This window comes from Aythya ferina (assembly GCF_964211825.1).
Source record: "Aythya ferina genome assembly, chromosome: 4".
Lineage (NCBI taxonomy): Eukaryota > Metazoa > Chordata > Aves > Anseriformes > Anatidae > Aythya > Aythya ferina.
The window spans coordinates 28,044,824-28,059,762 of NC_140300.1; the positions used below are offsets into that span (position 1 = coordinate 28,044,824).

At 46.8% G+C, this 14,939-nt stretch overlaps 2 protein-coding genes across 9 annotated transcripts in view; one reads left to right on the forward strand and one right to left on the reverse strand.

Annotated features, from left to right (window-relative positions):
- SCFD2 (sec1 family domain containing 2) overlaps positions 1-6,912 on the reverse strand; it is a 189,555-nt gene extending 182,643 nt beyond the window's left edge. Inside the window, exons 1-2 of the mRNA XM_084517660.1 lie at positions 6,143-6,912; positions 909-1,077 (exon numbers count right to left, since the gene is read on the reverse strand). Coding sequence (XP_084373786.1) covers positions 909-1,077; positions 6,143-6,872 — 899 coding nt within the window. The 5' untranslated portion in view covers positions 6,873-6,912. The remainder of the gene's footprint in view (positions 1-908; positions 1,078-6,142) is intronic.
- Positions 6,913-9,590: 2,678 nt separating this feature from the next.
- The window catches only part of FIP1L1 (factor interacting with PAPOLA and CPSF1), a 43,619-nt gene continuing 38,270 nt past the window's right edge, over positions 9,591-14,939 (forward strand). For 6 of the 8 annotated variants that reach the window (XM_084517667.1, XM_084517669.1, XM_084517672.1 and 3 more), the window contains exons 1-3: positions 9,758-9,988; positions 10,538-10,577; positions 12,974-13,031. In XM_084517667.1, the coding sequence (XP_084373793.1) occupies positions 9,907-9,988; positions 10,538-10,577; positions 12,974-13,031 (180 nt within the window). In that variant the 5' untranslated portion in view covers positions 9,758-9,906. Of the gene's footprint in view, positions 9,989-10,537; positions 10,578-12,973; positions 13,032-14,939 lie in introns of all 8 variants that reach the window. The other 2 variants (XM_084517668.1, XM_084517670.1) reach the window with 2 other exon arrangements.

Consider the following 14,939-nt stretch of genomic DNA (forward strand, 5'->3'; position numbering starts at 1 on the left):
GTGCGAAGGACCAAAAGAAGTCAAAACAACAGACACTACTTTAGATTACCCATTGTGAAAAACAAAAGCAAAGGAACTACTCTTCTATTACATGGAGAGAACATCATAGCAAAATAATTTTTAATCTCTTTTGCACTGCACGAATTTCTAGCGCACTGCTGAGCAACAAAACCAGCACCTGCTGCATTTCCCAGTTTATGCATAGTAACAGAAGCTGCAGGACAGTTTCAATTCGGACAACTAAAGTTAGAGAGTGAAACATCAAACCTGATACACGTTACAAGCAAAGTCTTCGCTACAAACTACATACAACAAAGACTGATTCTTCAAAGTTACTGCTTTTAGGTTGTCCTTGTTTAAGTAAAAAACAGGCCCTCACACAGCTATCTGTATGCCTTAGTTTGTGCCTAATTCTTTCTCCATGGGTACTTTGAAAACAGGGATAAAAGTTTAAGTTAACAGCTATTCTGACAAGAGTTCAACAAGCAACTCACTTTATAATTATAAAGATGCTTATGGAAGAAGGCAGCCATGCTAAAGATCTACCTGCTTGTATGACCTGTTACTTAGGCAGAAAAATAAATGTCACAAGGAAGAATTTTTGGGGTTTAGTCTATTCGAGTAATCACAGCAATTTAAACTGAAATCTAAAAAAGTCCTGAGAACATCCCACATTTGAAAATCTTACATGGCCCATTCACTTAATGCGCACATACACACTGATTATATTCCAGCAGAATTAGGACCAGATGGGTTTCTGCTGTAAACTAGATGTTTGTTTTGTTTAAAAGAAAAGACTTGTTCTGTTCCCTTTATTTTCCCCATTAAAAAAATACAACAAATATACTCAACATCTTAAAAAAAAAAATAGAAAAAAAAAGAGAGAGAAAGAAAAAAAGAATATTTACTTTGGTTGTGCTAAGCAGCCAGGTGCTATAATGCTGCAAGCTTCATCCGGAGTCTGCAGCGCAGTAAGCTCCACCATGTTGACCATCACATCTGTCTTGTGGCCAGGAAGCTTGGGAAGCACAGAAAGGATCTTCTCTGCAAGATTGTCTCCGTGATGACCAACTGCTCCTGGGAAGGGAAAAAGCCCCCAACAACGTCAGGTACATAACTAGAAGGGAAAAACAAAGACACAAGGAACTGAGAGCAAAATAATAACCACATGTTTTGGGGAGAAGGGCCATGGTAGTCATAATATCAAGGCCATATTTAGCTTTTCAAAGTTATTTTCCTAATAAAATTGATTTCTGCAATGGCTGAAGTTTAAAGTATTGATAACATTTTCAGAAGATTCATTTAGAAGACATAATTTAGATTTAGCTTTACAGCTATTAGGTACTCACTAATTTAGCACTTTTATATGCAAAATTCTTTACTCACCATAAGAAAATTTTAAAGTGAGATTTGCAAAGGTTACTAAAGAAGCAGGCAAACAAAAGAATTAAATATACATGCACACATGCAAACTACACTTTTCTACCTAAACTAATACGGCTGTGCTTAAAAGGGCTGCATGCAAGCTGCATACATAGCTAAACAGACAGGCAGGCATAACATTAACATAAACAAATCACCAACCACATGCTACCATCAAGGTCCTCTCTCCTACATAGACTGAGGGCAGCACAGGTGAAACCAACATGAAATGACTAAAAGAGAGGAAGTTGGCATGTTCCTTTGATTCACCTGAACACAGGTGCTGTTCCTTCTCTTCACCAACTCTGAACGCAGGCACTACAAGCAACTTGAAAATTGTTAAGCCTGTGAGCCAAGCCCAAGAAAAACATGATGCATGCTATGGATGAGAGTTGGAGAAGGGAAATAGAAACTGTGTGGCCTTTAAGTCAGGAAGAAGTCCAAGGTATTTGTATTCTGCAAGCTTAGCTATGCTACCATCTGACCAGGTACCAACCTGCTACCATCAGACCAGGCTGGACACCAGTGTTATCTCGGTATTGTTCTTCTGGCTTTACCCAGAGAAGTAACAGAGACTTCTGAACCCACCTTTGAGGGGCAGTAAGAAGAATTTTGGGGTTTGGCACCCTAACCATTCTCATTTTTGATCCTTTCCGAAAGCAAGGATGACAAGGGAAGAGAAGTAAACTCAAGCTGCATGCTAGCAGTGCCTCCAGCTGCAGAAGGTGAGGAAGGCACATCTGTCCAGCATGTGGTGCTAGTGGAACAGGGACACCTGGCCGCTCAGCTGGATCAATTACCAGTTTGTTTCACCAGAGGCTGTTGTAGTCAATCAGAACGACAGCAACTTTCCTTTCTACCATCCCCAGCCAGTCTCAGACCACTGAACTGCAGATGAGACGAGCCGGGTTGTCTTCGCAGCTCGCTGAGCCATCTGCTCTCCAAAACCCCCAGGTTCCTCTCACGAGGTCAGAGGACCTCATCAGCCACACTGCACCTATCAGCACCCGCATGGGAAGCAGATGGCAATCCTTTAAACCTTCACTCCCCAAAGAAAGGGAAGCAACGCCTCCCTCTCCACACTTACCTCACACGAGTGATGTTTAGCTAGACAAGACGCCGAACAAAGCCAGCGACACCTCAAATCCAAGTAAAACCTCATTCATTGGAAGTGGTTCCTGTCCTCCCTCCCCATCACTGCAAGGAGGGTCAACGGGGTGCTCAGCAGCTTCTTATGACCAACAGGGTTCAAGGCAGCTGGCAGCTGTAACGCTGCCAACCCACACACATACCAGGTGTGAAAGTGGCCCGGAGAGGTTATCTGACCAACGCACCAGGAATCCACAGGCCTGGCTAATACCCAAGCCCTGAGGATAGAGGCAATCTGACAGAGTGAGCTTTTCTAATTTTACTTCATCTTCTCACCAGGGTTACAAACTGAAACAAGCGACCTTTGATGCGAGTTGCAGCTGGCACAATTGCCAAAGTCAACCAACTGTATCGTGAACTCAAAACCCCCCAAAGCCCAGATGACATGCACACAAAAATATTTTCCTAAGCCCGCTACCAGCCCTATAACACACCATTCATACTCAAATTCTTTGGGTCTCCCGCTGACTCCACTGTCTGGTAGAGAAAAAAAGAAGCATACTCAAGGTGCAATTGCTGCTCCTTTACGTCACAGGAAGCCTTGGAAGTCACTCACCAAACACGATTTATCCTACAGAGGTGCTGCTCACTAGCCAACAAGGAAGACTTTACACTGAAGAACTTCTGTGGGAAGTTCCTGTGATGCAACTTTCTTGGTCACTACATCATCTCGGTGAGAATAGGGTTTAAAATATCAGAAAGCAGAAAATATCCACACCATTCTCTTGAAAGAAGCTGGACACTTGAAGTCACAGTTCCAAAGCTCTGTAATGTTTTTTAAACCAGCATTTGCTTAAGCTTAGTTCAACAGTGCTGGAAAAGAGCGTGCATGCTCCTGGGAACCAATCTGTGAGCATTCAAGGCAAACTAGAGCATCCTTCTGCCTCAGCAAAATAGAGAACTACATTCTCCTTTATACAGAGGAACATCAAAATATTCTCTTACTTGTCCCACTACTGAATCCTGGGACACACACACCAGTATACCACCCCGTAGTCCCATGGTAGGAGCCTGCAGCCAAGCGCAGCAGCATCAGTGCTGCCACAAACATACAACAGGTTCCCCATCTCTCACAGTTACTGGACATATGCAAAGAGTAGTAAATTGGGAGCCAAGAAACGCCCAAGTATCTGCTTAAGGCTCAGATAATTCTCAAGTCCCCTGCACTGACCAGGCACCTGCAGTTGTCTTTCAATATGCAAAACTCTCTCCAGTAGTTTGCTTATCTCTGTGAAGCTACCGCAACACATTTCACATCTGAAGCATTAAAAATCTGTTATAAAAAGTCGTGGGCCCGCCTTACAATTACAGAATCTTTACAAACCACATCAGAGCAGAGTCTGCACGCTGACCCACAGTGCCATGTTTACAGCACTTGAACATTTTCAGCTGCCATCAGTCCCCACAGCTGAAGCCTACAACCTCAAGTAACCATAATTGTTTTAACATTGGCCGCCTCCTGCGCCAAAACCCCAACCTCCTTCTTAAGAGGGGGACTACTGTACTTCACAGACCTCAGGATTTATGCTTCCAAGGCCTCACCCTATGCAGCAAGGAAAAATAAAACATTTTTTTGTTTCATTTAAGACAACAGGAGCATCAATCCACCAATGCATCAACTTGGAAGATGCCGCAATCAGAAAGTGTGTGAGTAAAGCAGTCCAAATCAGTAACATGACAGATAGAAGGAAAGAAAAGATACCACAGAGAAGTGAAAACCAACAGTCTGAAACAAGAGTAATCAAAAAGAGCTATTAATTAGAACCAGGCTTTAACCAGAAAGAGACGGGCCTGCATTAGCCTTCACTTATATTACTCTTCACTCTTTTGTTACGCAGTATGGCAAGGGAGGCACATCATGGCTCTCTAATCACTGTGGCTGCTCCTACGAACTGTACCTACATGTCACGGATGGTGCTGAGCTCTGCTCTTTATACCTGTTAAAAGGCTGAACGCATTACAGCCAGCGCAAGGTGTGATGGAAAGCTGCTGCCTGGCTGGTAGCAAGGAGTTAGTTAGGCCCGAGCTCGCAGCTTTGCATGGCTGTGGGGAAAAGGTCCCGTGATTCTGACCAATACACGTAAAGGTGCCTGGGGAAGACTGAAGTGCTGCTGCTGTACTGAAATACCTCTTCCAGACAAGCTGCAGTGACACTCACGTGAGAGGTATTAATCAAAACTGCATTAACTACACAGTCTGGCAAGCTAGAAAAATGTTTCATAAAAGGTATGAATGCTGGCAAGGCGGTGACTGAGAAACCTACAAAAGGAACATGAGGTTAGAATATAATATCACAAGGCAAACATCTCGCGATGCAAATATCAGAGAAGAAAAATGAAGGGGAATTAAGGTACCAGAGTTAGCTCTGACCTTACTTAACCAGTACAATTTATTAGAGCCCCACTCGAGTTGGAGGATTTATTCTGCTTCTTAAAGCAGAAGTTACGAACTTTAAAACAGGCAGGCAAACCGAAGCAGCACTACGCATGCACACAGACCAGGCACAGCACCAGTGGCAAAGTTTTAGACAATCAGAATTCAAGCAGTGAAGACGATTCAGAAACATGTGCTGCATGTGCAATACAGTGCCATGCACTTGCTACAGGTCAAGTGGCAAAACTTTGACCTCTATTAGTTATTACAGATGATGCAAACAGAACCTGCCTGCACACACTGCAACAGCAGCAGGCCCATAAGCAGTGCAATGGAGCAAGTGAACGCAGCTGCTCCTGTAAAAATTATTCTGAGCTTCCTGTTTTGTCTGAAACATGATTATTCCACAAGTGAGAGCCCGATATAAACTTCTGCCGGGCCACTGGCCCTGCATCTTGCTGGCAACTCATCTATTCACACTTCCCCTTTTTGCCCTTCTGATATCACATCTTACCAGCTTAAAACACTACCTGATTCACTATGTTTACAGGTTTATTATAGCACTAAATAGCCACTTTCCAGCAGTTTCTCAGTAGACTTACACCACTCTCTGTACTCCTCAATTTTTGCATGAGTTCTGCATTAATTTGCAGTATTAAATTTACCGTGTTTCATTCTTACGCTTTTACTTCCTGAAGTGTTTTACGAAATGTTCTGTATTGTTTTCACTGAAATGTTTTCCGAGCTGGATGCCTGCTGTGTGCCATTGCCATCACTCAAAAAGTATAATGCACAGCATCCAGTAATGTATATGTGTATATATGTGAACTCTTTGAGGTGTATAGGTAAGCATATGTGTAGGTGTGTATCTGCTTGGACAGGTACAATGCTGTGGGTGACAGGAACGATACGTTGGCACATGCCTTGCAGCAATCCACAGGGCACAAGCCGAGCCCAGCGGCACATTTCCTTCACACCATGGAATGACACAGGCCTCGCTAAGGTCTCTGATTTGCAACAAGGCAGAAGGGCCAAAAACAGCCCTGCAGAGCCTTCTGCTTTGCTCTTGGTTTCCACAACCTGCTGTGGGGCAACGATGGGCATGCGACCACCTGTGACGGTGCACGCAGGAGAGGACTCGTGCAGAAAGAAGCCTTTAGGTGCGGCGAGCTGTGTGCGCAGCGCTCGGCCTCCTTACCGGCGAGGTCCAAGGTCCTGTCCACGAAGACGACGGCAGCCCTGTTTGTGGCCATCCTCCTCCTGTTCCTGGCCGGGGCGCAGCTCGCCAGCTCGGCGGCGAGCAGCCTGCTGAGGCTCCCCACGGCGAAGCACTCCTCCCGCAGCCCCATGGCGCCCAGCAGGGCGTCCAGCTCCCCCACCAGCACCCTCCCCGCCGCCCGCAGCTCCCCGGGCAGCGCCCCCAGCCCCGGCTCCCCGGGGCCGCCCTGCCGGGGGCCGCCGGCGGGCGGGACGATGCCGGCCGATGCGGGCAGGAGCCCGAGCTCCGCCGCCAGCGGCACCAGCAGCGGCGCCCCCCGCAGCACCACCTCGGCGCGGCCGCCGGGGCCCATCCAGCGCCGCAGGCTCTCCTCGGGCTCGCCGCCCTCCGCCTCCCCGGCGCAGAGCAGGGCGCAGCAGCGCACGGAGCCCGTCTCCAGCACGGCACGGACGGCGGCGGCCGCCCAGCCCCGCAGCGGCCCGCTCAGCACGAAGACAGCGCGGGGACAGGCAGCCCCCGCCGCTGCAGCCCCCTCGGCTGGGGGCAGCGGCTTCACGGCCAGCGCCCCCGCCGCCAGCAGCTCGCCCGCGCCGCCGCCGCCCCAGTGCAGCGCCTCGGCGGCCGCCGCGTCCAAATAAACGACGGCGCCGCGAGCACGGGCGAGCACGGGCTCCCAGGCCTGGCGGCACAGCCGCGGCAGCGCCGCCATGGCGGAGGGACCGGGGAGGGGGGGGGAAGGAGCGGTAGCGGCAGCGGCGGCGCTGCTGACAGCCACAACGCCGCGCACGTGGCCGGCCGGCGCCGCGGGTTGACGTAGCGGCCCTGGGCTGGCTGCCCCGGAGCGGGGCGGGGAGGCGCCGCGCCGCCCCTCAGGGCCGGGCCTGCTGAGCGGGGAAGGGGCAGGGTGATTACAGCTACAGCAGGCGACAAAGGAGGAGGGGTTAATAAATGATGTTAATTAGGGAGTTTGTGTGCTGCCTGAGCTGCTCTTCGCAGAACAGAATCGTAGAATCACTAAGTTTGGAAAAGACCTCCAAGATATCTGATCCAACCATCCCCCTACCACTCACCAAACCACGTCCCTCAGCACCACGTCCAACCTCTCCCTAAACACCCCCAGGGACAGTGACTCCACCACCTCCCTGGGAAACCCATCCCAATGCCTGACTGCTCTTTCTGAGAAAAAACGTCTCCTCATTTCCAACCTAAACCTCCCCTGGCACAACTTGACGCCATTCCCTCTGGTCCTATCACGAGTTACCTGTGAGAAGAGGCAGACCCCCAACTCCCCACAGCTTCCTTTCAGTCTTCTCCAGACTAAACAACCCCAGCTCCCTCAGTCACTCCTCACAGGACTTGTACTTTAGGCCCTTCACCAGCTTTGTAGCCCCTCCTCTCTGGACACATTTCAGGGCCTCAACGTCCTTCTTGGACTGAGGGGCCTAAAACTCAACACAGTACTTGAGGTGCTTCTTAAGTCTCTTGCTGGTTTTGTGGCACTGGGGAGCACAGCTGACATGGGATTGCTAAATTTCCAGTCATGAAATTAAATTCCTCCCACCTGCTCCACACAGTCTCCTGCCCTGATGTTCTTCTCTACTCCAAACAGAATCACCTGTGTGCTGTTCCAAACCCAATTAGGCCATACAACTACAGGATCCTAAAAATATGTAAATTAATACCCTTCTGGACTAATTCGATTAGAAAAATGAATACCACAGTAACAGCGGGACACCAGGTTTATACCCAAGCTAAACTATTTTCCTCTCAGATTGAATGATTTCAGAGCTTACGTATCTGGACTTTATGCTTGAATACCACGAACAAAGACTAGATATACTTGATCTTGTCTTACCCTTTAGAGTTTTCATATGATTCCTAATTTCTTTCAGCTACATGGTCAAAAAAGCAGGTACTCTTTTAAGAAAACAAATAGCTTTTTACTTGTGTTGACACGCTTGTTGCTTTTTTTTTTTCCTCAAGATTTTATGTTCTGCATCTCTCCTGATTTCTCTTTGTGTTGTTTCCCACAAAACTATTTTCTTTCACCTTTCTTGAATCTGCATAATCAAAGGAAAAAAAATAGAGTTCTACTCCTTCCTTTAATGTAAGGCTAACATCAGTAATGTATTAAATGACCAAGTAAACAAAACAGGAATGAAAACAAATATACAGATGTCTCGTAAGAAGTACAGTAACACACATTTGCTTTGTGATAAGTAAGTGTCTACGAATGTTTTTTTGGGGGCCAAAAACGTCTCTGTTGATGCCATGGGTATACATATATTTTAAAAAAATAAATTACATGATAAAAACCCTATTCCATGATAATTGCACCCTATTATTCACAACCTGTACATGGCATCCAAACATGTAAAATTAACTTCAGGGAAAAAAAAAAAAATCTCATTTGAAAAGGCATTGGAACAGGCTGCCCAGGGAAGTGGTGGAGTCACCATCCCTGGAAGTCTTCAAAAGACGTTTAGATGTACAGCTTAGGGATATGGTTTAGTGGAGGGCTGTTAGCGTTAGGTTGGAGGTTGGACTCGATGACCTTGAGGTCTCTTCCAACCTAGAAAATTCTGTGATTCTGTGATTCTGTGAAAAGGTATTTTATTCACATGAATTTCGGTGAAATGTCATGCTACATATGAAACTCTAAAACAAAGTTCTCTATGCAGGCAATTCAAGGAATAAGCTCTCCCCCAGTTTTGGTATGCTTATAATATAGTCAAGCTGTCTAGTCTGTTCTTCACAGGCTGTCCTGCTGTGAAAAAGGGTCCTTTTTTTAGTTTCCACAACCATCCTAAGGTGCTGAATGCTCCATTTGTACACAAAACTGGTCAAAACTTGTTTTCACAGTTGTTGGTACTTACATTTTATAATTAATCTTGAAGCTGTTAAGCAGCACTCACAGATGGAAAGCGCGAACATCAATACAAATGGCTTGCTGCTTCCCACTGCTTTTAAAATAGGGCAATTTCTTCACGAAACGCACAGCTACACGCTGGGACGTTTTGTCGCAGCTCGCTATATTTAGGCCTGTCAGAGCGTAATGCTCATAAAGCCAGACGCTTTGCGGAGGGAATACGAGCTACGAGGAGCTGCTAAGCCTAAAACACCACTGAGAGAGCCGCTGAGGCGAGTGCTGGGCAGCACAGGCAGCACCGTGAGCTTATCCCGTGGTTACTCTCCCCCTTGCAGCTGCTAGAAGGAGCGAGACACCGCGAAGCAAGGATGCTCGGCCACGTCCTGACTCTGGAGCACGGCCAGGAGGTCCCCGAGCACCACAGCACCGAGCAGCCGGGGGAGCGCTGGGGGCTGGCGAGCAGCGGGAGGCGAGGGGCGGCGGGGACAGCGCCGAGGTGAGTGCGGGCGGGCGGCGGGGCCGGGCCCGGGCGGGCCTCCGCGGAGCCGGCAGCGCCGCGCACCCAGCGGGCTCCGCACCGGCCCCGGCCGGGCCGCCCCCCGCATGCCCGTGCCCAGGGCGCCGCGGGGCCGGGCCGGGCCCGCTTCCTGTGCGTGTCACTCACTCGGCGGGGGAGGGGAAGCGCCGAGCAGGCGGCGGCGGCGGCGGGGACGGCGGGACAGGGCCGGGCCGCTCCGCTCCGCTCCTCGCTCGCACCCCCCCCCCCAGCACCCACCCCGCGGCCGTGCTGCCCAGCGGGGACGGCGAGGAGGAGGCCGCCGCCCCGCAGCCCCCGCTACCGGGCGCCGGCGCTGGCGCCCCGCGGGCGGCGGCCATGTCTACCGGCGACGTGGAGCGGCTGGCGGCGGACCTCGGCGGGGGCGCCGGGGACGAGGAGGAGGAGTGGCTCTACGGCGGTACGGACCCCCGGCACCCCCGGACCCGCGGCCCGGCTCCCCGGCCCTCATATCCCGGCTCTCTGCCCGCCCCCCGGCACCACCACCATGCAGGCTAGGCCGCGGCGTGCTCCGCCTCGCCAGGCCGCCCCGCGGCCCTGCTCCCCCCCCCCTTCCCTCAGCGCCCTTTAAAAGGGTCCCCGTGGCCGCTCAGTCCCCTCCTCCCGGCCGGCCCCTCCACGGCTGGGGCTGTGCTGGGGCCTCCGCACCTGTGGAGCGCCGCCAGGGCTCCCCCCCGCCGGGGTCTGGGCGCTGCCGTGGCCAGGCCGGCTGGAAACGGGCTGAGGGCGGTTTGTGGGGGACTTCAGGGCCTTCAGGCGGTGGGCAAGGCCGGGGGTGAAGCGCCGAGGTGGAGCTGTCAGTGTGGGGGGTCTGCCTGCCCGCCCGGGGGGTGCCACAGCACCCTCTGAGGGGGTCTCGGGTGGTGCTGGGGGGTGAAGAGGGGTCTGCATGGCAAGGTGCCTGCTCTGGGCTTTTATTCATGCCTCCTGTGTTTCTTCTGTCTCGTAGATGAAAATGAAGCAGAGAGGCCAGAAGAAGAAAAATCTAGGTGAGTATTTTCCCAGCTGGAAACCCTGTAGTGTGGCTGCGCATAAACTGTATTTGCAGTACGCTTCTTCTTCAAAGTCCACGGTACCTGAACACTCGCACTGATGTCTTTAAAAATCTCCCTAAGGTGGTACGTGTTGTCTGCTGGAATGACTTGGCTTTTCTGTCAAATGGCTTTCCCTGGGAGATTGTGATACTTGATACCAATGTGTTTGTAACTTTCAGCTGTGTGGATGTTGTCCTACATGGATACTTCATGGACACTACATGAATATCAGCATTTCCTTACAAAACATCAGCAGTTTTTTTAACTTTTATAATCATTGTTTGTTTCTAGATTATTTCAAATTAAGAATAAAAGACAGCCTGTCTCCCCCCAAAAGTTTTCAGCATATTTATAAAAAGAAGAATCCAAGGAAGCGGTGAGGTTACCGGCCAGTTTGATGTGCAGGTCCCATAACACATTTTTTTTGATTGGTATACAAGTCTTTGAAAGAAAGTTAGAAAAAGCTTTGAAAGTATTTAGGGAAGCCTGCTTGATTTATGAGGAACTGTGTGAGAAAAAGCACAAAGATGTTCCTTTGAAAGTCTAGCGAGGTTGGTTGGTGGAGTTTGGTAACGGGGACTGAGTGGAGTGGGAGTTGGTATTTCACACTGAATGAGAGAAGTCTCACTATAAACTATGAAAACTGCAGATTGCAAAAGTAAGTTAAAATTAAATAAATAAAGGGGAAGCCAGCTCAAGAACACACGCATTGTTATTTTCTATAGATGCCTCCTGAGTCAGCAGAGATTTTTTCACTGAGAACTGTTGGGCTTAGCAACCCTTGTTGGACTTCGTGTCCATAAGCTTGCTCAGTTGCTTTTTTTGAACTGATGGAGATTTTTGACAGGCACATTACTGCGGTAATGCCTTCCACTAATGGACTGCGTATGATACCATTTTGGAACTGCTACTAGATGCAGTATTTGATTTCCATTGATTCCCGTAGTATAAGAAACAGAATTGTTTCCTGTTCACCCTTTTCCACGTCACTCAAAATTTGTTGCAGACCTCTGTTGCATTCGCTCTGAACCATCTCTTTTCTAGGATAAGGACTGACTTAACTTGCTCCTTATTTGGATGCTATTCCATATGATTTGATTCCTTGTGCTTGGTTGTCTTTTTACTGACCTGATACCTTTGGGCAGTAGTACTACACCTTTTGTCAGTAGTACTGTTAAGAAAATTATTCATATGGCAAACAAAATGATTCTTAGTGGTGTTTCACTCTAGATTCTGGGCAATAGAATCTGTCTAGGTTGTTCACCTTGGTATGTAGTTAAGGACTGGAAAGAGGAATAAATTGTGGCTTATGTTTCTTACGGGCTGTGTTTGGAATTCTGGAGGCATGGCAGCAGTTTCACTATTAAAAGGTTTGGTCTCTCGCCTCTCAGTTTTGGCATTCTTCATACGTAAAAATAGTGAGGTTTTATTCAGGTTTGTTAGCTAGCCTGTCATCTTACCGGGTGATGAAATTACATGGTTAACCCTGAGTCCCAGGGCTGTGCCTGCGTTGGGTTGGGTTTTGGTGTAACACTCATGAGTGGGTCTTTTGCCAACAGATGGTAGGATCAAAATCATTCTCTGCCTTCCAGTTCACCTTTAATAAAAGCTGTCAGTTGCTCACTCCTTTGCAGAGTCCAAAAATATATTGTCAGTGAAAGAATATTGTTTTTAAATGGCTTCCTGCTTACACTGCTGTTTGTGATGCAACGTTTGAACAGAGTTAAAGGAACTGTGGAAAGTAAAATATTGCTGTGTCAGAAAGAGCAGTAGGTAAGCGTCTAGTGAGACAACTCATTTGCATGAATTTGACAGTGCTGGTCATTTTAAATGAACCAGTAGTTTTAAAATTTTTATGGTTTTCAGTCTTCAGTTAAAACCTAATCAAATTGATTTTTGAATTGTAGCCATTCTTGTTGGTACAAGAAAATCTTACAGTGCAGATGTGGAAATTTCAACTCAGTGCTACCTTATCTATGGGTATTGAAGTGTATTTTTCCATTATGTCTTTGAAAAGTGTCAGTCTGCAGGGGAAAAAGCCCACCTGTTATTCTCCCTCCACATGTTATGGAATATTTCACTTTGATTTCAAAAGAGGATCCAGGTATAGCACCATATTGCTTTAAAGTATTCCATAAACATCCAGTTCATGTGATTTCTGGGAGCCAAATGTTAGTCTGCTAATATAAAGTTATTTTCTTTGAGAATTGTTTTCAAATTAATGCAGAAGATAAGTTGAACCTTTTCTGTTCTCCAGAATGATGTATCAGTGCTTTTTCACCATTAGTTGGTGCGTGGAATAATGTGAATAAATAACTAGTTTGATTTTTTCCTGTTTGTTTTTGTTTAAGTGTTCCTCCCCCACCTGGAAGTGAAGAAGAAGCCGCAGAAAATGGCGTTGCGAAAACGGTATTTTAAATGTGTATTTGATATACTGCTGCAATTTGTTTTGATTTAATGGGTAATCATAATTTGGCTGGGACTTATATTTAAATGAGTTAGTGTAAGTATATGCATTGGACTTTTTTTTTTTTTTGTGAAAGGTGTTTGACACTATCTGCAGAAACCCTGTAAAATCTAATAAGCTAGGAAATCCGATTTCCAGATCCAGTCCACTATTCAAAACTAACTTACAGAAAATAAATAAACGGTACCTCCATTTTTTTTTTTTAGGAAAAAAATGGTGCTTCAAGACAGCTGTCTTCTTCCAAAGGCATCTGTTTGAAAGAGATACACTATTTTTCCTCACTGATAGAAAAATAAAATCCTCTGGTCATTTTTCTTTCTTGAACATGATAACAAACATTAGCAGAATATGTGAAAATATGGCTCAAAAGATGAATGATAAGTGCCTTTTAGAGGCAACATAGCAGACTTGTTTGGTGGCAGTCTTCGAAGTTCAGTATGTTAGTCTGTCTTACACTTTCAGTGTTATGATGAGGGAAAGGGCTGAGAAGCGAGATTTACGGTTGCAAAGTTGATAAAAGGCCTCAGTTTACTGTGAATGGGAATGACTTAGGGCTGCTATATGAAAAATAGCCCGTACACAATGGGCATCTTTAGCTTGCAATAGTGGTGCAAAAAAATTTAGCATATTTGTGCAATTTTCAAGGCCTGGCTTCTTTCTAAACTGTATTTTTCTTCAGTAGGACTAATACTTTATGAAAGATATTCAGTCTTAAAGTTGAGGAAAAAAGCTGCATATTAAAACTGAAAAGCTTTTTATTACAAGTGCACCAAAGGTTTTTCATGTTGACCCTAATACTGTATGTGGGCAGTAGCTTTAATTTTAAAATATTTCTGAAAGGTCTCATTGGCTTATGTTCCTTCCTTAGGGTTATTTTTATACTTGCGTATCTTCATATTTTTCACCTATAAAAAACAAACATGGTTGCATGTGGATAAATGCAGGCTACCTGGCCAGAACCAACTTAGTTTTTGTATGTTTAGCCTCTTGCTGAAGGACTCAACAAAGATGCGGATAGGGGTGATTTGGCTGGTGACAAAATTGTTGAGGAAGTTGCTCAACAAGAAAACTGCTGTAAGAAAACTAATGAACTACAGCATATGAGCAAAAGTCCAGCATGGGTAATTGTTGAGTAGAAGAGAGAAAATGGAGGGTAGAAAAGTTTCATTTTCACAGTGACAGAAGGTCTCCTCCACTGGTGATTCTCTGGGGTGTTCTGCACAGCCTGTGCTGTTCAATGTGTTTATAAATTATTTGGTAAACTGGTTATGTTGTGGGACCATGAGTTTTCTAATGTTAGAGTTATTCAGGATAGTAAGACCAAGGACCATCTGTGGAGAACTGAGTGATTAATAGGTGGTTGGTGGAATTCTATGTAGAAAAAGAAGAGCGACGTTCATGGAAGGAAAAACAGCTTTATGAGTGCATTGATGGTCTCTGAGCTGATCATTACCATTTATGAGAAAGCCGCTAAGCTATGTGGAAAAATCCATTAAAATGTCATTTCAGTTGTTGTCTGGAGTCTAAAAAGCAGTCAAATTTTGGACCGTAGCCAAAAGTGATTAGGGAGCAAAACAGAAGAGATAATTTTCTCACTACATAAATTCATATTTTGGTCACACCCTGAATTCTGTGCGCAGTTCTGTTCCCCTCATGCCATAAAGGCTTTGCTTCAGCAGCTGTAAAAAGTTGAGAGAAGAAGGGCAGCAAGAGTGTTTGAGTTGCTCTGGATATATAGCTGAGGCTAGCAAGAAGCTGGTGTTACATACCTTTAAGCTCTTTCCTGAGTGGTAAGATAACAGTAGGACTGGTGTTTATGATCTAGGTAGAGGGAAGAAGGTATTAATGTA